Source organism: Loa loa (assembly GCF_000183805.2).
Source record: "Loa loa unplaced genomic scaffold supercont3.25, whole genome shotgun sequence".
NCBI lineage: Eukaryota > Metazoa > Nematoda > Chromadorea > Rhabditida > Onchocercidae > Loa > Loa loa.
In genome coordinates this window covers 277,199-301,571 of record NW_018108205.1, presented here as the reverse complement: position 1 = coordinate 301,571, position 24,373 = coordinate 277,199, and the positions used below count along the sequence as shown (strand labels likewise).

Genomic DNA, 24,373 nt, shown 5'->3' with positions numbered 1-24,373 from the left:
GATTTATTTCATCTTGTGCATCATACTTTTAAAAGATGAACGTCGGTGAGATTTGGATATCTTCAACTTAGTTACAATCATTCTATACTTCCGTTCTCTATTTCTCTATCGGCATCATTGAATAATATTGCACATATAGATCTTGCCTCTTCTAATGCTACTTGCCTTTTCTTCACTTTCGGCTGTTATTTGCTATTTGAGAATATTGCCCACAGTTTACAGTAAATGTTGAAATACTACAAGCTGCTCTACAAAACTTTATTAATAAATTATAAATCTACGAAGTTAAAAATTCTAGTTAGAATTGAAGAACAGTGCAGCTCTATTGTACCCTAACTTACAAATTCATGTTTGGATTTTTTGGCGCTATTAACTCCTTATTTAACGGTCCGTTTTTCATGTGATAAGATATAGCAGTTGCTATATCTAGATCTAGAATGTAAAGAAATGGATTTGATGCGACGATGTTTGCCCATTTTGTTATTAAAAACGCTAGAAAGATAAGAGATGTATTTTGGTCGTCATGCGTACTTCATCGTTATTTATCCATATGAAAACAAAGGACTCACAGAAATAATGCGATACTGGTTGCAGCTGATTCTCATCTGAAATCATAAACTTTGATAACTGGAAAATAATGTAAAAAAGGTGACAAAGTCTTCTATGTTATAGGCTTCGTGATGTTTTCTTAGATGGTCCGTTACAGACTCGTGCGTTGTTTAAATGCAGTTATCTTCATTTCGTTTGTAAGTTTTATGATTACTTTTCCTTTGGAATTATAGATTTATTTGTTTTAACTTCCCAAAACATTGAATACATAATGTTAGCATAGACAGTTGTAATCAAGATATAATGCATAGTGATAGTAATTACCAACTTTCCTTTGTATGATGATAGTGGTAGCTGAATCTAAGTGAGAATAACTGAGGGAATTGACTCATCCTTCCAGTCTTAAGGTTTAAGATCGAAATAGCTTTGTCAAAACCAAAATGGCACAAAGGATGTACTTAATTATAGTAATAACAGTTTTTGTAACGTGAAGTTTTTTTCTTTTGACAACTCCATTTACTTTCCTGTTATTTCCTCTTCCTGTTTAGCTGAATAATTGCCCACTTTTACACTTATGTCTTTGGAATGTCGTCTATATAATGCTGAGCTTCCATCGCGTTAGTATCTATTTATTTTTCGTTACATATCACTTGAATATTTTAGCTTCTTGTAAGTCATAATTATGGTTTTGTGATGAACTCACCAAATGAGGTCACTTTGATGTCTCTAATATAATGTAACTGAGTAATTTCGTACATTGGTTAAAAAAATTACCATTTTTTACGTATAATTGATACTGAAGGCTTTTTTCTAGGTAGGGTTTTTGATGGTCTATTTACAAAGTCCATATCTAAGTGCTAATGGAAACTCTGAACGCTCACAGTACGATGCTCCAGAAAAAGAATTATTATTAGTCCCCGAACGAAATGATGTAAGGTTTGCTGCAAACGTTTTATATTTTCGTCCCGTACTTAGATTGAATTTAAAATCTAATTATGTAAAAATATCGGATTGTTAATGGTGAATGGACCGTCTGCGTTTTTCGTTTGTTTGAGTTTAATTTAACCATATATAGGGGTAGTCCAACTGAAGATGTCCGATTTAGTGATCAATATATATATATATATATATCCAGAGTTAATAACGTCTGCTGGACACCGTTCTTAACAATTGTAGCTGCAATTTCGAAACAACTTGTGATATTTCTTTTCAAGATTAAAATATTAAGTTTTAAATACACTTTTTTTTTGTTTTTGTTGCAGCAAGAACTTGAATTGGATTGGACGTTTCGAACTACACCTTTACCTTTAAGCAAAGAAGAAATTGTCCGTTCAATTGAATTTCTTAATGCGAACTATGAAATTCTGAATACGGATAAGTACGGTCACTTGCAAAATGTGGAAATTGTACTTGTTGTTCAGGTAAGTTTCTTTAAAATCTCATATTTATGGTAGAGTGTAGTTCGCGTTATCTATTTTGTACTGCTCTAAAATTTTAAATCGTATGAAAATCTTGTTATCATTACATGTAACAGAAGTTTTTCCCGTTTGTAGTTCTGAAGGATGCTTTTTCAAATTGCAATTATGTGTGACAAATGCTGCGAGGAAGTTCTTCAGGTCCATGATCGTATCGAATATTTGAAAGAGTTGATTTCTACTCTCAGAGCTGCCCGGTACATTGAAACTGCGTTGCTGATTTTTAGTCACGATTATTCGTCTGCAGTGATAAACAAATTGATTAGAGGGATAGATTTCTGTTTAGTATGTTATTTACTACAAAAGGCAACTGGAATAGTCGCAGGAAAAAGCAGCATCTTCTATCAGTTACAGTTCGAAATTCAAAATTGAAAAAATTTATGTTTGTGTCAGAGTCGATGAAATTTAAATTCTTCAGTCATTAAAAAGATTTTAAATCAGCAACTTCACTGCCTGAAAGCTCCAGGATAGCTGTGATAATTTTCTGTTTCAGGTTATGCAGATTTTTTACCCATACAGTATTCAGTTGTTTCCAGATGTTTTTCCTGGACTGGACCCTTTGGATTGTCCAGAAAAAGCAACTAAGAAAGAGTAAATTGCATTTGATCTATTTCTTTATCAGCGGAATTTTCAAGTTAGGAATTATTGTCAAGAATTTTGTGATTTTCAGTGCAAATCCTTTTCCAACCTTTAGGGCAGCTTCGCTGAAATGTAATAATTGGAAAAATCCTGATAAATATGGACATTTTCGTGTTGCAAAGTTGACACAAATCAAACATCATTGGTGGTGGAAGGTTTCTTATTCCGAATTTTCTTTGGAGTTATCTGATTGTTAGGATTTACTTGTTGAATTGATTATAATGACCTTCGCTGACTCTACGTTCACTTTTTTCCAAACGAAGGATAAGAAAAAAAAACGGCAGAATATGGATTGTTTCTCGGTCATCTATATTATTCTCTTTAAAAATCAATTTTCGATAATAGATGAATTACGTATTCGATGGGATATTGAAACAATATGCATTGACAAAGGTATGGGTAATATTACTGGAGGAGGATCACTACGTTTCGCCAGATTTCTTACATGTTATGCGCCTGATTGTAGGCAGTAAATCGAAGTGAGTGATTTCTTGTTTTCTAATTTAGAATCTTGGCAATTAAAAACTGAATTTCGTAGAATATAGGATTTCAGATATCAGTCAATAGACATCTGATTGACACTTTCAAGTTTTATCAGGCATTGATATTCAGAAGGCCTTTTATGTACTGTTGTTTGATTGAATGGAATTTATTTTGCTTGCTTTTGCTGTGCTATGTTGGGAACTATACTGCTTACAATACTTTAGTTTTTGTGCGGAATGTCAAGTGATAAGCCTTGGACTATATCTCAAGCAGTACAATAACTTTAAAAGCAATTTGAATCGGTTGGGTATTCATCCCTGGTTCAGTTCAAAACATAATATGGGAATGGCCATCAAGGCGGATACGTGGGAACTTATCAAAAATTGTACGGAAGTAAGTTTCTGCTTCTGTTGTTTGGTGAGGGGATGGCAATTTTTAACTTTAAAGTTCCTTACGCTTTTAGTTGTTTTGTAAGTACGATGACTACAATTGGGATTGGTCGCTGTTACGCGTTAGCATGAAATGCTTGCCGTCAAGATTGAAGGTCATTGCTGTTAAAGCTCCTCGTGTTATACATGTTGGTGACTGTGGCATACATACTCATCGTTGTGCTGTTCATAATACTGCTGCAGTGGTTTGTTTATCATTCAATTACAGATAGTACTGAATTTTGCTAAATTTTCTATGAAAACTGATGAATTCAGAAAGTTGAAAAGGCAGAATTTTTTAGGCGGCGGAACTTTTTAGTAGTTCAGCGAACTCGTTATTTCCGAAAAAAATGATATTGGCAGAGAATCTGAAGCGAACATTAAAACCTCCAAGGGAGAACGGTGGTTGGGGCGATATACGAGATCATGAACTGTGTCTCAATAATTCACATGTGCCTAATCTTGCTGCTTACAATTTTTATTTAAATACGCCGACAAGCATCAATAATACACATATCAGCTACCCTTTCATTTTTCCTTTCTAAGACTCAAGGTTATGTTTTGTTTGGACACAAGTATCGCCTCGTATTTTATGTCAGGTTGCGGATCGAACTAATATTCTGTGACACAAGTTGAAAAAATCTATTGTAGCGTGTTTTCACAAAGTGTCATTTTGAATAATTCATACTAATACAGATTGTTAAGTCAGTATCCTTACATAATTTTTTAACATTGTTCATGGGAAGAATTTTCTGTTTCATATCTCTGATTCTTGTAATTTTGAACAACGCTTTATTCAGGTTCCTGAAATCTAACATCTGAGCTGCATGTTTTCATTGTTTAGAAAAGGTTACAAATCTCTGCTTTGGACTTCCTCACGACTTTCGTTCCGATAGCTTCCATGTACTTTTATAATTCTGGTTTAGACAGTGATATGTTGCAATTTATTCAGAAGCATTCAACGAAAAATATTCTCAACACAGGAACTTTCCCAAGTGCAAAACTCTTGAACATATTTTGCAATGCCGGTAAGCACGGCACATGCTTTTTTATATAGAGTGAAACAGGAGACAACATATGCTTCGGAGATGTGTACCATCTTCATTTCATTATCACACTTTGTTTCAAAAGTATTTCAAATTCTTCGGAAAATTTTATGTCGACTACGATTTCAAAAACAGATCTTTTCGTCCTTCATAACTACCGTGACAGAAAAATGGCTACTTGCTACATAAATGCATCGCTTATCAGGTGCATATTTTTGTGAATTACAGCATAATTCATTAAACAGCGTTTTTAGTTTCACTGGTTATTTTTCAAATGGATTGCACTTCTCCATGTTGTGGTCCATATTTGGAACATACATCTCTTTTTTCTCTTCAGTTTGGTAATTTGATTTGTCAATGCACTCCACTTTTTTCTTTTTTTTTTGCAGGGAGATGGGTTGAAATAGCTGTATTAGCCTACGCTTTACATATTCACAACATATACTGAGAGGTACATTTACTCGGTTCATTTTGATATCACGAATAAATCTAGTGAGACCAATACATAGTCCTGGGATCCACATCCTGAATTCGCTCCCGCTCCCATAATAAACTAAATCCTATCTGCGCCCATAAAGTGATTTCAGTTCAGTCCTTATGCACTTTAGAATTCAATGCACTTAATATTTCATAATATATTTGACGCGCAACACATTTCATTAACCTAGAGACATTATTTTCCTCCGTTAGACATGGTTCACCCCATTTGATCACTTGTCCTTGTGCATTATACGGTTAATCTTGTGGTTATTATCAATAATACGGTTTTTTTTTATTTGTTGCATAGTACTGTCCTCAATTCTTTATTGGTCACATGACCTCGTACAGACAACCAGTAACACTTTAGTCCATTACCTTGATTACTCAATCTTTCATTTATCGTTCCCGATGTTTCTGAAAAACTGATGCCCCGAAATTCAGCCACCACCTCCCTCTTCCACCCTCACGTTTTCGACTCTTAACCTATCACCATGATCTTATTCCTGGGTGCTTTCTCCTCAGAGTGTGCGATATCCAAATAGCATCATTAAGAGATCGAAATCGATCTACTGATTAAATAAGATCGGTAAGAATTACACATAGGAAAAGGAATGATTCGGCTATTCTCGCCATGTTAATTAACACTACGAATATCAGAGATTGACAACAGCCAGAAACACCTTACTTGGAGGACTAGATGACTGAACATCTGCCATTAATACATTTATATAGCAAACAACGATAGACCTGCACACGTTACAACAGATACTGCACTGGAATTCTGTTCGCCAAAGTAGTTTCGTAGGCAAGCTCATATGATAACAAATTAACAAGACATCCCTTCGACCTAAATAAATGCTCTATACAAAGGATTTTACTTGATCGAATGGCTCGGATTCCCCAGAAAATGCTTTTTGACAAGTTTAAGGATATCATTTGGAATTAACATAATGATTGTTATTCTCATGGTGCACTGGATATTTCTTGGCTGAACATGTTTAGACATTAGGAATGCTTTTCATAATTCGTTATCCTTGTAAAGCAAATAATTTTATTATTTATAATGAAATTTTGGAGAATAAATTATACTACGGGTCATATAAAATAAGAAACAAAGGCTTCCGTCCTATGAAGTTCCGTTCCTCCGAGTGTAACCTAGCAGTCTCATCGGCAGATCGTTCGTGTGCATATCATTGTAAACGTCGATCCAAGAATCAAAGTGTACTGCGCTTCCAATCCACAGCAACAAATACGAGAAGAGAAAGTAGTAAAATGCACTACCTAGCGAACACTGAAATAAACTGGAAGCTCAAAAATGAAAAGAATATGACAGTGTAGAAATCTAAAAAAAAAAACTTATGTTGAGAAAAAATAAGGAACTTACGTATTTCATGGTTTTGATAAACGGTTCTGAGCTATTAACCAAAACGAGGAATATAATGAGCAAATTGATGGAAACTGAAAGATAACTATTTGTGAAAAAATGTCGAGAACGTTATTTTAAAAATAACACCAGTAAGCACAGTAAACACATACAGAAAGTGAAGTGAAGCGAGAACACGCCCACTAAATTACCTAGCGATATAGTCACACCACATAAGAGTTTCTGCACTTTGAGATCGCGTTCCACACAAGTGAAAAACAAAGAGAAAATAACGACTAAATATAATAAAACGCTGAAAATCATGAGAACGCGTGCCAACCTCAGTCCTGAAACTGAGTAAGAATAACATTAAAACAGAAAAGTGTTTGGTAAAGTACACACTGAATTTGATTAAAAAATTGGACTTATGAAGGAATACGAATGAGGCCTTGAAGCAATGCATATGGTACAGGAATTACCTATGGAAGGTGGAACAACATCCAAGGTAGTAATATCCTGACCATTGGTAACGAAGGTATTATATTCACCATCCAACCAACCTGTGCATCTAATTCCATTCAAAAATTCATTATTTTTCACACAGTCGTCTCCTAAACCACGCTGAAAAAGGAAGAATCTGTACTAAAAGAAAACTGGACGAGTATACGACTTCAATTTATTTATATTTACTAATACAATTTTATGCGATAGTTCTTCAACTGTATGCTCTTTTCCATTTTTTCGGTTACCCAGTGCAGTGTAAAGTACTTAATTTTGAAACGTAAAGGTACTTACATTTCAGTTCAACGTACTGCAATGTAAAATGAATGCCACGAATTACATTATCCTTCATATATTGTATATTATATATCATACATTGAAGAGTGCCGTAAAGATTTAAATTTTAGCTACAAAGCATTGTTAATCACTATTAGGATCGGCAATGGAATTCAAATATTTCGAACGGACCAGTACAAACAATGACAAAATATGTAAAAACCTGATAGATATATGAACCATTCGTCTGCACCAACCATGCATTGTTGAAGAAATGAAATGTTTGAAAAACAGCAGCGGAGACAACCAACACAAAAGCAACGATTAGCTCCCAAAAGAAACGGTTGCGGCGAGTGGTCGGTCTTGCCATTGAAGTTTTTGTTAAGTCTTGTTGTCCCAGAACTTTCTGAAATAATTTTGAAGTACAAAGCAAGGCTTTGAAGACTCCTTTTTTCTCCATTTCTGGAAGTTTTCAGTGAAAATCATGACTGTCGCGTATAGGGAAGGTAAAAAACTCATTACCAATTATTAACAGGCACAGACGAAAGATGACATGCCGCGGTTGTAAATGAGATGCCAAATAGCAAAATATAATACCATTTCCTCTATTACCACCATGGCACCTTTCTGAATGTGTGAGTTGTGTTTAACAGAACAGGATAAACAATGAAACCACTTATCGTCCAACTTCAGTCTGAAATGGGAGCATATTTAAGGGAGCATTTAAGTTTACGAATTTAAGACAGCATATTATGACTTCAACAACGTCACATCAACAAGCTTTCGTACAATAAGAAAGCAGATCAGGATTAGTTATTGATTAGCATCTACATAATTTGAGGTATATCAGTTAGATAAAACAGACATCGCTATAACTATAAAGAGACGTAATGTAACGCGTGTTCCCATATCAACCTTGTAATGCCCATCGCAGTTTTCCATTATTTATGATACAAAAACAAGATGTGACAGAAATGACATACGACACCTTGGCAAAATGATTGTGTCTGTTGGAAGGAAGTTTTCCCTACTTCATTTGCTAATTACCACTTAACACGTTGTGTTCATTTGATAGTCATAATGGAGGTAGCATGTAAAGTTAAAAGCACCTGCAGCCACGTTAACTACCACTTCAAGAGAGTAGCAAAGAAGAACTGGTCGCGGTAAACTATTAACTTGGATCGCCGCACATGGGATCATTGCACCAGTTGTTATTCTGCAGAGATGTTGCTCTAGTTTAGGAGGGATTGTTAATAATGCGTTTCGATGTGAGTGGTAGATGCTTCAGATCATAAGTATAGTTTATCCTCAACCATTAGAAAAGGAACAGGGTATTACGGGTCAAGTCATGGCGGCGATCCAGCCATATCAAATTTCTGAAAATCTTGACAATTCTAAATTGTGTCATTCATAAATGATTGCTATTGCCATCCTAAAATCATGTTGGTAACAGAATAATCAGCTAAGTAAAGAAAGTTACAAATTTTTATTTCGTATCATATTACTAGGGTTTCATTAACAAATGGATAGAGTACATTTTAATTTCTAATCCAGGAAATGTAACCGGAAGCTTTTGGATTTATTCGGTAAGAAAGCGAGTTAAACAAGTCTGTGCTACCAGCTTGAGGTCAACGCTCCTCCTTTCCCTGTTCGATCAGTTGTCTCAGTTTCTGGTTTAGGTAATGCCCCGCTTGAAATTATGCCAATTATTCTCTTCGCTTCTTCGCGGTAATTTCACCGTAAGCATTAGTTGTGATGTTATGCGAAGCAGATGACTCATCATATTGGATTCGAGAAACCCTTCAAACAGTGTATGAATTTTCTTGATTTATACCATCGAGCAACAGAAGAGCGGATAACATATGCTATAAATGTGTTGTTTCATTATTCATTTATAAATCTGCTGTAAAATTTTTTCAAAACCATAGAAATCTGCCAATTTTGTAGCGTTCCACACTGAGGAATCTATGATGAATGATCATCTGCCTGAATCATGGGACAGATGGACATGTCATGTTATTCAGATAATTTATCTTAAGGATTAATTTTAGTTGAAATTTTGAATGAAACTTTGAGCTCAGTTCATGATTTCAGAGGAGGTTGTGTAGTATACAGAGTCTGATTAACAGTTATCGATATTTCACTTCAGCTTGTACTTTACACATTGTTGGCATGAAAGTAGGAACGTTAAGAGTTCGAAAATGTGGATAATTTCCATAAGTCACGATTTTCAATAACTGATGCCGAAAAACTGTACCAAGTTTAAGGCTGTGATCATTTTAATACTTCGCAAAAATTATATTTGAAAGAATTTTATTCTGTTGATTTTCTTGTACCATCAATTTTTTATAATATTTTACCATCGATGTTCTATTTTGGTTGAATTTCCAAAAGAATTTATACCATATTTCCAAAGATTGCATTGCAGTTGACACATACATAACACTTCGAGAGAACGCTTTGAGAGGCGAAGTACATTACTTCAAGTGATTTCCTCGAAATAAAAACATTCTTTTGAACCTCATATAATGTCATCATCATCGTCCACAAAGTTCTTGTAAGTTTTCCATCCCACATGTTGCATTCATTTTTCCAAATATTTTTGCAAATTGGTAGCAATTCGTCTTGCGATCTTGTCATTTCCTTCAGTTTACTGAAGTTATGACCTGATATTTTCCTTCATTGCGAACTTGTAAGAACTTAATTTCCTGTTCATCTGATGCAACTTAGGATCGAGGAAAAGCTCTTAACCGGAAATCAAGTTGATGAAATGCAGAACGAATTAAAATTTTCCGGTTTTTTGGACGGTAGAATTTATAGATTGCTTTCACGGAGTTTTTTAATTACGCAACTTTTGTGGCGATTTAAGGAATTGAACCTTAGATGACTTTGAAAGTAAATGGCTTAGTTTTGTATTTATTTTATTTGCCGTACATAATTTAATGCTTCAAGCATGCATTTCTTCTGATTCTTTTACGATTTTGATTTTAATTTCCTTTGTTTTTGTTTTATTTTCCTAGAACAAATTCCACTACTGAAGTGGGAAGAAGTAAGACTTGACAATCATCTCTCTGATTACAGTATTATCCGTGAAACAAATCTCAAACACTTGCATATCGTTTCCGTTTTGCCTCTTAAAATTTATCAACCACAGAGTCAATTCTTATGGATATATCAAATCTAAACATGACTTGAAATTCTGGTTTTTATTATTAGAATCTATTTGATGTTGTTTAATTCTCGTTTAATGTTAATTTACCTCAATATGTTGCACATAAATGCTGCATTCATATGTAACACAAATAAGAAAATGATAAGGAAGTATCGTGGAGAAAAGTGCTAATGTGAAGTGGTGTCGTAAGGACATAAAGAGATTCATAACATGATGCTCAATTTAGAGATATTTTATTGCAGATAATGTGGCAAACTAGTTAGTTCCATTTCTCCCTCGCGAGAAATTTAAAAAACACCAATTCTATGTACCCGATGATTCACTTGAATTTTGAAAATTTGAAGTCCTGAAACCTGAAACTTCTTGTGATTTTTGATGAAGTAATAATTTGTTAGGCAATGAGCTGATTGACCAGCATGAATGTTGAACAGATACAGCGACAAATGCATCATTTTTGAGACTTTTTTGGTAATAAAGTGATCAAAAAACAGGAAAGTTAACTTACAGTTCCTTGGCTGAAAAATTGCACGTGCTAGTAATTTATATGGTGTGATAGGGACGATTTATAGTAATTGAATAATGCTGAACCCATGAGACTGCGGAGAAAAAATTTTCATGGCTAAAAAAAAAAACATACTGAGAGGTTTTCGTGAAAAAAGCAAGGCAAGTTAAAAATTTGTGGGTAAAATTGAATGTTCGGAATGGTTGAGATGAACAATAAAATATATGCGTCCACATAACTCAGAGATATGAATCAAAATAAAATGTTTAACTCTCAGCAAATAGTCGACTGACGTCATGTCAGAACACGTAATAATAACATTTTTGGCGGGAAGTAAAACAAGATACACAAATTTATTAAATCGTAATATTCTATAGACTACAAAATTAATGAATTTACATTTACGCAAATTCTGTAACTGTTACGAATAAAAGAAATTTTAGTATGATATCACTGCTCATTGTAATATAATTTAAAATGGATGCCTATACGGCCAGCTGAAACAACAAAATATAGTTGGGTCACTGTTGGGGTCAGCTGTTCAATATTCTCCAGTTTTTTTTTTTTCTGTTGCTGATGTTTTAAAAATTGTTGAATGCATCCCCGTGAATAATGAGCCACTACAAAAACGTTTCTCACAGAAATAGTTTTGAATGCACCGTGTTCTGGATGCGCCATAGGGATATTATTTCATGAAGCCCGCACTTGTCAATTGTTAGAAACAAGTCATTTGAATTTAAGTCATCTTCAACCTGTATTTCAGCAGATTTCGTGGTTGAAATCAATTTTTATTATATTGCTGTACTGCTGATGTCACATTTTTTTTGTATGACGCATAAATGGAAGATGATTACCTTAATTGGATAATGACTGGAAAATACTCTGGAATGGGAAGAAGCGTCCCGTTGTTGCTCTTTGGGTTCCAGACGTGACGCTTGATGGCTGCATGGGATAAGAGTTCTCCTGGAGGTGTTGAGGCGTGCTGAGCAGTCACGCCAAAAGAAGTGGGAATAATAGGTTTTGAATAGAATACAACAGTACACTTACTGTTTTGTTATTTCAGAAGGTGATAGACTATGGTGTTAGAAAGTTAGATGTGCATAACTTACTAGAAATGAAACCGATAACTTGTTTTATCGGTTCAGTGGTGGTCGCAAGAAGCAAGCTGAATATGTTGTTTGCTCGGTCCCTCCTACCAATGTCTTGGGAAATTTTATCAACTTAATCGACTTAATGGCCATATCAACTCGATATCACAAAAGTTATCATATCTCATGCTTTCATATCTCATACCTCGCACAACTGACGTCTCCTAATTTGCATAATTTTTGACTGAGACTCGAAGTTGCTTCAAGCTTAAAATCAGTTTTGTTTTTGTAAACCGTTGCAGCCAGTTGCCTCCGGAACTGAACGTCATGAATGATGTAAGTGATGTAGGCGTGCGGCATTCATAATATCTGAATTCCAATTATTTCTCTGCATATTCTAGGAAAACCTTATTGCACTCGGCAGTGATGTCCTCCACACGAAATCCTCGCTCTCTCAAACGATTCAGACGCCGAGGGGTGGAGACTCGATTCTCGTTATGTCATACTTCGTATGCGTCTGTTGCTGCTGGTAGCGTGAGGCGTCCGTATAACCGGATGAGTTCCGTACATGAAGGTTTGTGGTTCCCTTCTTCCTCAGTTTTAAGATCTGTTAGCTTGCAAATGTACCACCAGCATGAACCATACGTGGCAATTCTCTATTACATATTATGTACTGCTAGGCCAAGTTTTTCCAGCAAATAGGTAAATAAATCTACGAAATTGGCATTTCCTTTAATAAAAAATGGATGAAGTACAAAGCGAATGCACCTAATGTACTGCGCAGAGAAAAAAAAGGGAAAACTTTTGACTCTGATGCAACTTCTTTGCGTTTGGAAGTTCTATTAACAACTGGTTTAAAAATATATGAATTCTTTCGATTATACCAAGAAATAACGTTAACAGAAAGGCTTGTTAATCTATATTATGGATGTGTCAATGTTTCTATTTTAAAAGGTGTCTACCTCAAGTTGACATTTCAGGTGTCTCCTGCGATGGTTGTATGGCACCAAATTTTACCGGAGATCGTTACAAATGTCTTAGGTGTTATGATTTTGATTTGTGCTCTCGATGCTACATGGAAGAGCGAGCAACAGAAGTATCATCCGAAAATCGTACTTTTCGGGAAACTAACGAAGAGCATTCTCCATCTCATCCAATGCAGTGCATTATGACACAACAGGACTTTGGTATTTTTGTACAGCTTAAGAAAAAGATTGCGATCTGTAGCGGATTAAAAGTTTATGGTCATTTATATAAGTGTGGAAGGTACTACATAGATACTTTCAAAACCAGGTTATGGAGTTCTGATAGGTAACGTAGAGGGGTTGGTATAATCAGGTTGCTGCACTGATGAAGTTTCAACGCTTTTTCACTTTCTACTTTCCCATCATTTTTATGGTAGCGTTTTTGTTGGTTATTATCCAGCCTGTTGTTATGGATGGAAAGGAAAAAGAATTCTTTTGCAGTGTTCTAGGGCGGGTACCACATATCAAAGTTTGGAATCGACTTTAAAGTCTAGATTTGCACTTTTTTTCTTCAAACGGTAGTTAACACCTTTGGTGGTCTATTTTCGATACGAATATATTTTATCGATGTTAATATTTCTGAATATTTCTTTAGACGATAGCTGATATCTCTGAAACCATCATAATATTTGTTCATATTCGTGGTGCAAACTTTCGTTTTTCAACTTGGTGTGTCAGTTCGTTGTACCTTACCTTAAATCATATTTTAAGAATTGGCATATCACGGTGACCAAACACACAGCTGGGATCGTTTACGAGTTGTGATTTTCACTTGTCCAGTTTGTGGTCTTCAAGGTTTTTCACGTGAACGGCTGGTTTCACATGTCATCGATGAACATTCAACTTCACCACGATCTCCAACGCAGCGGAACGAAATGGTTTTTTTTTTTTCATACTCTAGCATTCTATGCAACATCTTGAATCTTTTACGAATTTTTGATAACTGTCGCTTTGAATTTTGCTGACATCGATTTTCTGTTTAACTTTTTTCAATCTTTCAGACATGATACATTTTTTAGGCTTGTCCAATTTGTATTTCTACTGATTTTTATCGTATTGGTTTTGGTGATTATATGCCTAATCATCTTACCGATATAGTATCACACATGCAGGAACACCATATGCAGGCACAATACGTGAATGTCTCTAACACTAGGTAATGATTAGGTTCTCTCTGTTAACCCTTCAAATTTTAGCTTCGCAATTTATATTCATATATGCAGCAAATGGTCCAATATTCATTTCTTTGTTAACATGTGTTTTTCTCCAAGTTTTATCGTGTATAGCAACAATGGAATATCCGATACTGCAAATGTGTTGTCCGAATTCCTACGTGATCGCGAACTGAGGCGTGTAATTGTACATAATGTACCTTTGGTCAGCAATGATTCTGATGTCGAAGATTCGGCCGCAGATGGGACTCGTCGTAATACCAGCAACCAACGAGATGGGCCACTAAGAATTGAGACGGTTTCACGCATTCGCCGTAGACCTCCTGATAGTACTGCAGCGGAGATAAATCAGTGTATGTTCATTCTGAGTGGCAGGTTTCATGAAAGGAAGGATGATAAATTATGTGAAAGAGAGGACAGAAGAATTTAGGGAGAACATGCGTTATAGGGGTATTGTACTAATATTTTTTGTAGTGGAAGTGTTCAAATGTTATATCATTTATCACAGTTTAGAAATGTTTAATTGTATTAATCTATCAGTTTTTATGACTGCACTTCATGTTCACTACACACTTATTTATCTAAGTATGCATCGGTTTGTCTTCCAAAATTAATTTGACCTTTCGCTTTTGACTATTTCTTTTTTGAGTCAGTTGTTGATTACAGTTTTTCAGCACGAGAAACTGGTGATACTACACAGCAACCAGGCTTTTCACCGAGACGTGTGAGTGGCCAACCACCTGCAGGACTTTCATCTGGCCACTCCGCTGTACAAGCTTCTGCTGGTTTATCATCGGGCTTCTCCAGTCGTTCGAGTATACAGTCTGGCGGCTTTTCCTCCACTCGTCTATCTTCAAGAGTTTTCGTAAGTTTTCATCTGTTTTTTTTCCTATCACTAAGATTTTGTAGACTCTGTTTATCCTTCTAATATAAGAGACTTGAAAATTCCGTTCTAGCAACCTGCTCGTTCAACGAGAGATTCTACGGGTCTCGGACATACTGGGAACAATTCTTTGCCGGCTAATTCCATTATAGAAGCTCCACCATCACCGTATGAACCTCAGTCAGAACTTCTTACTGATAGTAGTGCGACGATTCGAACCCTCCAGTATCCTCTTACTGCGTACTCACGTCCAACTGTACCAAGTGAGTGTAAACATATATATGTTTGGAAATGCACTATTCTTTCTACTCATCTTTGGATAATGTTTTGTTTAACAGTGGTATCTGTTATAGCGGTGACTATAATTGTATCAAGCCTGTGTACATTTTTTCCAGGCCATGGCGTGCAACGAAATCAAAGAGCTTCTGGTGAAAATAGTAGTCGAACAATGGGCTATGCTAGACGTTTCTTGGTGCGTGAGCGAGATCAGTCAAGAAATGACGCATTATTTGGTGCGCCTCCCGGTTTCAGAAGGCTGGAAAGTGTTGAAGTTCCAAATGCAACTGAAGCCACTCCAGCAAGAGTTGCTGCATGTTCTGCTAGAAACTACAACGCAAATGCAGCGAATTTATCAAATTTCGATGCGGTAGATGCACCAGCTTCGAGTACTGACGCACATGTTCTTATAGACGTTAGCGGTGGTGGATACGCTGCAGAGAGTAGCTCGCAGGAAGCTTTAGTCGAAAGTATTGAGGAGCTAGAAAGACAGTTGGAACGGAGCGGTAACAATGAATCCAAAAAATCGTTCAAGTATTGTACTTTGTTTACAGCTCTGGCTAAACCATCGTGTTTGCCTATGTTGAAAATTGAAAGAGTAAGACCGACAAACGACGACGAAGCGAAGCAGTTAAATGCATTAAGCTTTGATGATGATGATTACGGAACTGACGATGAAATTCCACCGCTTCGTTTAATTATGAGAATCGGTCGGTCTTTACGGTGGACTTATAAGCAGCTTAACCAAAGCATCACACAGCAGCAGTCATGTGACCCTGCGGCTGACTTCAGTGATTGGTGGTCGTCACGGTTTAGTGAACATCGTACAGAATCAGCGACACGTGTAAATCGAGCAAATATTGATGTTACACATGAGGTGTATTCATTCGCTTTATCATTTTTTTTTCTTGAGTATCTATGTTTCATGCAAAATGAACACAAGAACACAACTGCTTTGATTCATAGGCATACGAATGTCTTTTACACTTTTTTGTATAATTGAGTGCAGTGTTTTTTTTTCTCTTCCAGTGTCCTTCCAAGCAAATAAATGTATTATTTTACCATATAAATTCGTAAAATTCTTTAAGACGTTGGATACATCGCTCGTAATGCCCGATCGATCAATGATTTCACGTGGTGAAGTTGCTTTAAACCGTGCAATAGAAGCGTTACGAAGACTGGATTCACGTCATACTCAGAGTAGTCGACCGCCTTTAGCTCATGATGTCATCACACAAACCAGTAGTCCTGTTTATTTGGTTCGTTTCTTATGTTTCTTACTAAAGCCTTTAATGATCGGTGTCGTATTAACTTCAGACTCGAATTTTCTCAGAAGCATTACTGATCATTTTCTATGATAGTCCACACTGATCGGTTGTCTGCGTAATTAATGATCAGACCGAAACTTCAGTGATTCCTTGTTTTCTTGTTATCCATATTCAACATATTTTCACCTTTTTCGCAAAGGCTTTTCCTACATCTGCCTCGCAAATGTGAATGAGAAAAATTAAACAGTATGGAAGAGTGATGCGTATCTTAAAAGATTGAAACTAAAAGAATGCTAGCGCATGTTGACCGACAATAGGCAGTATTCGAGTAGTTAAAATGACTCAAGAGAACTACTCAACAAACTGACATATGCTTCTTACAAGAGACCTATTCCCTCTTTTATCAGGCGTAAAGACGTATTGCTGAGAGACACGATGTGTTGTGCTGCATCTCTAGAGAAACCTTGATTCTCCAACGTTTGTCTCAATTCTAGTCGTTATAATTTCTACGTTTTTAGAATGGAAACATCATTCCTCCACCAGGAATGGGTTCGCAGAGTGGTCAGGTTAGATATTTAGAAGATTCAAGAAATTATTGCATGTATGTTTCTGTATATATTATACGTAATCGCAGAAAATTCTGATTTTTGTTGTTTTCATTCATGTTTGTTTGGCATACATACGTGTCCTATGCAGGTTCTGAGTGCACTGGGCAGTACCCTTTTTCTGGGCTCTGATTCTGTGGCCGATGCGGTTGCACGCGAAGTTGCTGCTTTCAGTGAAGCATCTGGTTTGAATATTAGGCAGCTACAGGTGTTACTTTAGGAGTGATTCGTGTGCAAATGCATTATTGGTAAACGGGAGGTTGATTGATTTTGGCCCTGTCGTGAAAAAAAAGTGACTTCAGGGTTTGATTCGTCGAGAGGAACACATGGCTCCAAATCCACACATACTTTCCAATTCGCATTTAAGCAACCGTTCGTCAAGTGTGCGTTTGAGCAGTATTCCTGCACCCACTGTATTGAGCGAGACGAGAGCACGAAAGTTTGTGAAAGTACAAGTGAAAGAAAATGAACAACATGATGGCGATTACAGTGATTTCATCAACGAAGCTTTTAAAGTGTTTATATGCAGTTTTTTGAAAATTTGAAAGTGCTTCCTGAATTTTCTGGCTACTTTCTGAAAAATCATGTTTCCACCTTGTTTTTTTTTACGAGATTAGCCAAATTTTAAGTAAACAATAATGTGTTTTTTATTTGAGGTCCCAGAAATCGATTCATTATTGGATGTCGAATATGTCGTAAAAAAGCGCTATTACAAACCATATGATCTAAAAACGGTGATTTTTTGATGAATATGATAAAATTTGATATTAATTGCTGGATTTTTTACCGAAATACAATATATTAACTGACTCTGAAGGAATCAGTCGGCTGATTTACACGAAAAGCTAATTGTTCTTTTCATCAGTTTATTCATAATGACGATGTGTTCAACTTTACATATTGTCGGTGACCTTATTGTGTTGTCTGTAAATAGTCATCACAATTGTAGGATGAGCAGAAAGAAGCGGTACTGATTCCTTGGTTAGAAGAACAAGATGCGTTGGATCTTTCAGTGGATATGTCTGATGCACAACTTGATGGCGAAATAGTTGAGCTTCTTAAACAAATTCCGGAGTTTGCAGATGACGGTTTGTTCATCTCATTCTCCATACTTTTATGTTTATTCGAAATCTTAAATGAATATGCAGTAAACAGTTGTGCTTTAATTCCTTTAGAGATGAGAGGAGCACTGATTTGTATGGATCTTTTGATGTTTGAATAATATTGTTCTTTAGGATTATTGATAATAAATTTTAAAAAATATTTAGTAGTGGTTGTATGACTAAAACAGGACTGTTTTTCTCTGGAGTTTGTTTCGGTTCCTAGCCAGACTTTTGACCAGTCTAGTAAAGTATTTGCGAGAAAATTTAATTTCACTTTAGAATTAACTGTTAGCGGGAAAATTGTGAAAGATGAATACTATTCTGGAATTGGATCAAGTAGCGAGGAGACAATGTTTGATTCGGAAAAAGGATCTGATGAAGAACTATTAATTAAGAAATGTGAAAGTGTGGATCTGAAAAATCCCCAAGGACCATTCACTATCACGTAAGTTCCTTTTGAATCCTATCCTTTGAAACAATGTATCATTGTGTATCTTTAATCCAAGTCAAGAAAAATTATTTTAAGAGGTATATTTGGTACCAATTCAAATGAGCGGAACGAATTTGAAGTGGATTACTGGAAGGATTATCGATTTCTTCGCAATCGTAGGGGTGTTTTTGCTCAAAAAAAGTATGCGTTTTTCCATCACCACGAAGTTTATCAATTGGTAAAGACAGTTCTGGAAATTAAGTGAAATTTTCGGCAGGCGACTGTCAAGCCATAATTGCCAGTGTTCCTTTTTTTTTTTTCTTTCCCCATTGTATAATAGATATTATCAAAAATTTAGTTCACTGTCAATTATAGGAGTACTGATGTACCACCGGAGTGTATGCTCGCACCCATGGATCATCGTTTGATTAAGCAGCTGGTGTTCGCGAAGCTAGATATTCCACTATCAGTTTTTAGCAGAGCGCATTATCTCCCAGAAATTTTCATGCGCATTATGCGTACCAATCTTCGCATCTTTTATTTGTCACGGGAGACAAAAGAATTTTTGAAAGGATATATGGGAAGGAAATTTCTTGTTTATGAATGGAAACGAAATCGAAATTTGATTGGAAATCGAATCAGAATTCACTACATTTTCAGTAAAGCAGTACGAACTTTTGCTTCAAGTAATATTAAAATTGAGCTAAATATTTAAATTTTTAGGAAGAGGTTGTGTCATCATTGGAGAATGAGGGAAATACGCAGTGGGATACATGGATTGTCAAAGATGAATGCGACGATATGAAGACAGCACTCGAAATCCCTCCTGAACTATGGTATTTCCTTGATCTGGCTAGCTTTTTCGACCCAAACATAATTGTCCCTGATGAGCAAAACAAGTGATGCTATTCAGTTTTATCTGTAATGCTTTAACTCATTTTTGAATTTTAAGTTATGTCCGCTGTCGCCAACTACGTTTAAACAAATATAGGTATTTCGAGAATTTTAATCCTGTCAACTGAGGTCTTTGTTATATGTAGCATGTTGCGGAGATCTGCTTTTTTTTCTTTTCTTGGCAAGAAATCTTACAAATCTAAAACTCTTGACCAGTTCGTATTTTCTGTAATATACCTACCTAAGTGTGCTTACGATTAACGCGTTGTCTTTATTTAAATATCAGGTACTTGAGCTTAACTCCTTTTAGATCTATCAATTTTGTATTCACTACTACCATCAAAATCGATCCATAAACTATCCCAATGACTTGACAAAAAATGGCAGCCCGTGTATCGTATAGAGTTGATCAGCTTAGTTCTAGGTTTTGTTTCGATGACAACGCATAGCTCGACCGCTGGGTGGGCATAAGTTCTTTCCGAAAGGTGCAAGCCAGGTTTCTTCTGTCCACAGCTGAAAAAACGGCTTCAGATTTCATTCATCGAAGTAGGTGGCATGCCACTTGCAAACTTCCTCCTTGCATGTAATTTCAAGCATCTGATGTCCCTGAATCGCCGCAGTTAGAGCTGCGGGAGGTAAAACAAAATGTCATTTGTTGGAAGAGAAGATATGAACAACCGGAACTTCAGACAGGTAGATTCGAAGAACGACTGTTGAGGGACCGTTTGTAAAATGCAGCTCAACTCTCCACTCGCTTCAACAGAAACAGTTAATCACTGTTCTTTTTTTGACATATCATTTTTTTTAATTGATATTGAAATTTCCACTAATACATAAATTGAACGAAACGCTGGCATTTATGCATAACTGTTATCAACCATAAATTATTTTCCTTTCTCCTGATTCTAAACCCTATTTGATCCAAGTCGGGGAGTTCTTTCTCTAGTCAATCCACATGAGATCAAAAGGGAAGAATTCAATGTTCACTGGAGAGATCAACTATACAACTAACTGTAACTGTGGCAATGAAACAGAAAACAAAATTCACCTGTACTTGTGCGAATTAAATATCGCTTTTGTAAAGTCAAAAAATAAGTAAACACAGTGTTGGAAAGGAGAAAGAGTGAAAGCAGACTGGCTTATCTTCCCACATATAGAGAACCGGTTTGCTTGCACAAAATTGAGCAGAAATGAAAATGAGAAGCGAGGACCAGACGTTACAGTATGAACATCGCTATGTAAATGAAAGTTATACACGGAACAAAAGGATATAAGAATAAATGATAATGTCGATAGTGACAAATGTTTTTTCCACAAGAAATCATACACAGTCACACGATTAGAAGTAATTTACATATGAACATATATCTCCTGTCGCGTCTTAGTAAGTTACATGAGACACTGACCGACTGAATGAAACAACTCAATCAAATAACCTTGTGTGTTTTACATATTCTTTCTAAACTTCATCAAAACAAGTCTGTGTAATCAGTAAATTATGGAATCAAACATAGATCAAAGTAATCCTGAGAATGGAACCATTCATTTTTAAGGACGAACCTCAAGCACCGCACAACAATACCCATTCGCCACTAACAGGAGAGAGAGTGTGGAGTTTTACGGGAAAAACTGGGTATTATGAGGTTTCGCATGTGCATTTACGTCAAATGGCAAAAAATAATGGCTGTCGGATTCCTAATGCTGGAAATGCGTCATGGAACACAGTGAAATAAAGTTTGCAATGTCTGGAAAAATCAAGATAAGACCAAAAACTCCCCAGAGTAACATGCAGCATGCAGCAGATCTAAAGTGAAAGACATTAGCTCACAGTCCGAAGAAGCCAGGCGAAATCCAAAACGACTGAAATGATCTAAATCTCTGATTTTCGAAATACAATATGAATGATAGGAATACACATTTCTCATGGAGTTTAGAATTTTAACGAATTTTGAGCAGTAAAAATTATTTATAATAATCAAATATATTTATAGATGAATAAATCAGTTTACGCATGAAAAAGAAAAAAATAAGACTGCCGCAAATGGAACTTTTCCCCAATAATCAGTCTCTTTTGGCAATAGGTGAACGAGTTGGAGGGAGGGCTGGACGTGCAAATTGACCAAGACCTATATTCGCCAATTCCGCTGATTCATTCTGAAATAGATATCTGACTTTCTTATAATTTTAAAGAAAATGGAAAATGAAATACGATTTATATCCCGCTATAATCAGTGTGACCGAGGATTCGAACTGTCCTGAGAACCATCCGATCAGTTTTTGGATATCGCATACATAACCGATCGTCTTCTCAAAACCATAGCAAAAAGACACAAAAAATTGAGTTAAATAAACAACGTGAGATTGTGAGTTCTTCGTTCTTCCCAAATACTACTGCTCGGATCTACTAGTAAGGAAATCAACTAGCAGAACAAACCGAATCTTCATTTGAAACTGATGAAATCGAACCGGGACATGCCGATGATGTCTTCGTCGACTCCTCATTAAAACGCTCTCCATCCTCTAAAACAACTATGCGGAGTTTTCTTCCGTAAAGAAGAAAGGTTCAAGTTTAATTCATTAATTTCAATATATAAAGGAAAAGTCCAAGTTCAATACATTAGTTTCAGTATATGCATAATTCATGAAAACCAGTTATAGATCATTTACCATTACGAGGAGAAAGACGTTCACTAATGAAGAAGCTTGCATCCATGTTCACATCACCATCTACATCTGCTGTCTCTGAACCCTCTTCCATTCTCTCGCCTAAAAATATAGGGGATACAAATGACTCGATACAATATTCCTGTTGCCTTTGTGACGTATATCAGCAATTTGCTAGCACTTGATATTCCATTAATAATAATTATACCCTGCGATCCAGAACGTCCGGATGAGACACGTTCACTGTGCCAAGGGGATAGACCAACATCGGTATTCGGAACTGCCATAGCACTTGCTGTAAAATCTTAAAAAATTAAGCATGAATAAATTAAGATATGGATTCTAATAGTCTTCCCAAAATGATCATTGGTCGCAAATATTTATGCTGAAAATCAACTTACGAGAAGTTTCTGCAGGATAAGTGGGGGTTGGTGTCATGCTTTTCGGAACCGACATTCGGTTAAGAAGTGCCGCCATACAATTGTCCTCATCGCTCTCACGTGCTGTTTCAGAAGCAGCGAATGCACTGCAGAGGAACAAAGCACAGAAGTCACACATATAATAGAAATGCTCTTTTCAAATTCCTTAATATTTGCATAAATTAAAAGCTCCACAGTTTATCTCATTATCTTGGTAAGAGTATTTTGCTCGAACCAAAAAGTTGTCCTATCACTTTCTTCACCAACTCTTTATGCTTCTTCCCTTTCTTACTTCCATTATATCAGCAACATTTTTTTTTTCGAGAATATATTGTAGATTCCTCTTACCGACAGGTTTCAAGACAACGTGCCAAATCAGTTTCCAAGGCCATACGTGCGCGACGATTATTCGCACGCGACTCAGCTGACTTTTCACGAATGGCCAGCAAATCAGCAACATCTAAAATAATATTTATCAACTATTCATTTTTTATGAAGTATTCCTTACATATCTGAAACAAATAGATACTAAACATACTCAGAAAACATTTGCAAATTAAGGAGAACAATGGAACTGGACGAACATTTTGTTTCCTGTGCACTCATTTGTTGCTGCAAATTGGAGATTGTTCCCTTGAGACTGGCGATAACGCTGCGCTGGCGACTGCATTCTTCACGCAGTTTACGAGCTTCTGTTTCAGCTCTTGTCGAACGACGTTCTCCAGTATCATTCATCCTTGTAAATAAAGTTATTTCAGGTGAAATACCTCACAATCCTTCGAAAAAAAAATCTAAAAAAAAATGAAACAGAAGACTAGGTGGGCTTACTCGTGAGAAGGAAATTCATTAGCCAAGGAGGATGGCGAATGATCTTCCGACAAACTGGCCTGATCCAAGCGAGCCTGCATACGTCTGGAAAGAAATCTTTAATTGAATTGTTCTTTAAAAGTCTGCATGAACTCTAATAATTTTAATATTTAAACCTAATACTGCAAGGTTTTTTAAAAAATAGCAAAAACAGAAACCTTTTTTCAGCCTCCAACTGATCCATCCGTTTACCCAGAGTGTTGAATAGAGATTCTTGTTCATGCTCAAGCGCATTTTCAAGATCGACTTTTTCGCGACGCAGTTGCTCGAGTGCCTGTAATAATTACTATAATCTATCAGCTTTCAAGATAATATTGAAATAAGTATAACGGTGAGTTAAAAGCATGAAGTTTTGGAAATTTACCGTGTGATTTGCACTAATTTCCGCCTCTAGTTTACGAATTTTTACGAGCAGTGTATCGACGACCCAACTCTGCTCCGCTTCAACCTGTCCAGCCAACTCATCTCGCTCATTTTGTAACTGAAATAGACTTTAATGAAGCAACAAACCACACGAGAATATGCAGAAAGAAATGCTATAGCCATATCAATAGTAATGGATGACCAATGTTTTGCTCTACAAAATACTGGCTGCTGCATATCCTCTATCGCTTTTATAATCCCACGTTATAAAATTTGAAAGGATATTTTTCCAGCTTTTTTATAGCACTTCAGTGTATATATATATATATATATATATATATGTATATATATATATATATATATATATATATATATATATATATATATATATATATATATATA

At 36.0% G+C, this 24,373-nt stretch overlaps 4 protein-coding genes across 4 annotated transcripts in view; 2 read left to right on the top strand and 2 right to left on the bottom strand.

Moving 5' to 3' along the window:
* The first annotated feature begins 663 nt into the window (after nt 1-663).
* On the top strand, nt 664-4,416 carry LOAG_02931 (hypothetical protein). Its single transcript, XM_020446169.1, has 10 exons — nt 664-746; nt 1,364-1,480; nt 1,812-1,970; nt 2,166-2,309; nt 2,518-2,615; nt 2,719-2,818; nt 3,009-3,142; nt 3,371-3,539; nt 3,610-3,780; nt 3,877-4,416. The coding sequence occupies exons 1-10, from the start codon at nt 693-695 to the stop codon at nt 4,117-4,119; spliced, it is 1,389 nt and encodes a 462-aa protein (XP_020303455.1). The 5' UTR covers nt 664-692; the 3' UTR covers nt 4,120-4,416.
* Nucleotides 4,417-6,226: 1,810 nt separating this feature from the next.
* On the bottom strand, nt 6,227-8,182 carry LOAG_02930 (hypothetical protein; the record flags this gene model as incomplete). Its single annotated transcript, XM_003138467.1, has 7 exons — nt 6,227-6,391; nt 6,485-6,558; nt 6,676-6,810; nt 6,943-7,084; nt 7,464-7,646; nt 7,838-7,934; nt 8,106-8,182. 7 exons carry the CDS (start codon nt 8,180-8,182, stop codon nt 6,227-6,229), a joined length of 873 nt encoding a protein of 290 aa, XP_003138515.1.
* Nucleotides 8,183-12,375: 4,193 nt separating this feature from the next.
* LOAG_02929 (hypothetical protein) lies at nt 12,376-19,667 on the top strand (the record flags this gene model as incomplete). The annotated part of the gene is made up of 16 exons (XM_020446168.1): nt 12,376-12,576; nt 12,983-13,189; nt 13,739-13,905; nt 14,047-14,183; nt 14,314-14,552; nt 14,874-15,064; nt 15,156-15,345; nt 15,478-16,235; nt 16,447-16,617; nt 17,534-17,746; nt 17,888-17,965; nt 18,181-18,319; nt 18,614-18,779; nt 18,861-18,965; nt 19,140-19,233; nt 19,488-19,667. The coding sequence occupies exons 1-16, from the start codon at nt 12,429-12,431 to the stop codon at nt 19,665-19,667; spliced, it is 3,183 nt and encodes a 1,060-aa protein (XP_020303454.1). The 5' UTR covers nt 12,376-12,428.
* A 2,052-nt stretch (nt 19,668-21,719) lies between these two features.
* LOAG_16882 (coiled-coil domain-containing protein 6) overlaps nt 21,720-24,373 on the bottom strand; it is a gene marked incomplete at its 3' end in the record, with an annotated part of 5,987 nt that continues 3,333 nt past the window's right edge. The window contains exons 7-16 of the mRNA XM_020449536.1: nt 23,973-24,089; nt 23,767-23,882; nt 23,570-23,653; nt 23,326-23,477; nt 23,090-23,201; nt 22,724-22,848; nt 22,531-22,617; nt 22,326-22,424; nt 22,093-22,178; nt 21,720-21,812 (exon numbers count right to left, since the gene is read on the bottom strand). Of these exons, the coding sequence (XP_020306926.1) occupies nt 21,720-21,812; nt 22,093-22,178; nt 22,326-22,424; nt 22,531-22,617; nt 22,724-22,848; nt 23,090-23,201; nt 23,326-23,477; nt 23,570-23,653; nt 23,767-23,882; nt 23,973-24,089 (1,071 nt within the window). The remainder of the gene's footprint in view (nt 21,813-22,092; nt 22,179-22,325; nt 22,425-22,530; nt 22,618-22,723; nt 22,849-23,089; nt 23,202-23,325; nt 23,478-23,569; nt 23,654-23,766; nt 23,883-23,972; nt 24,090-24,373) is intronic.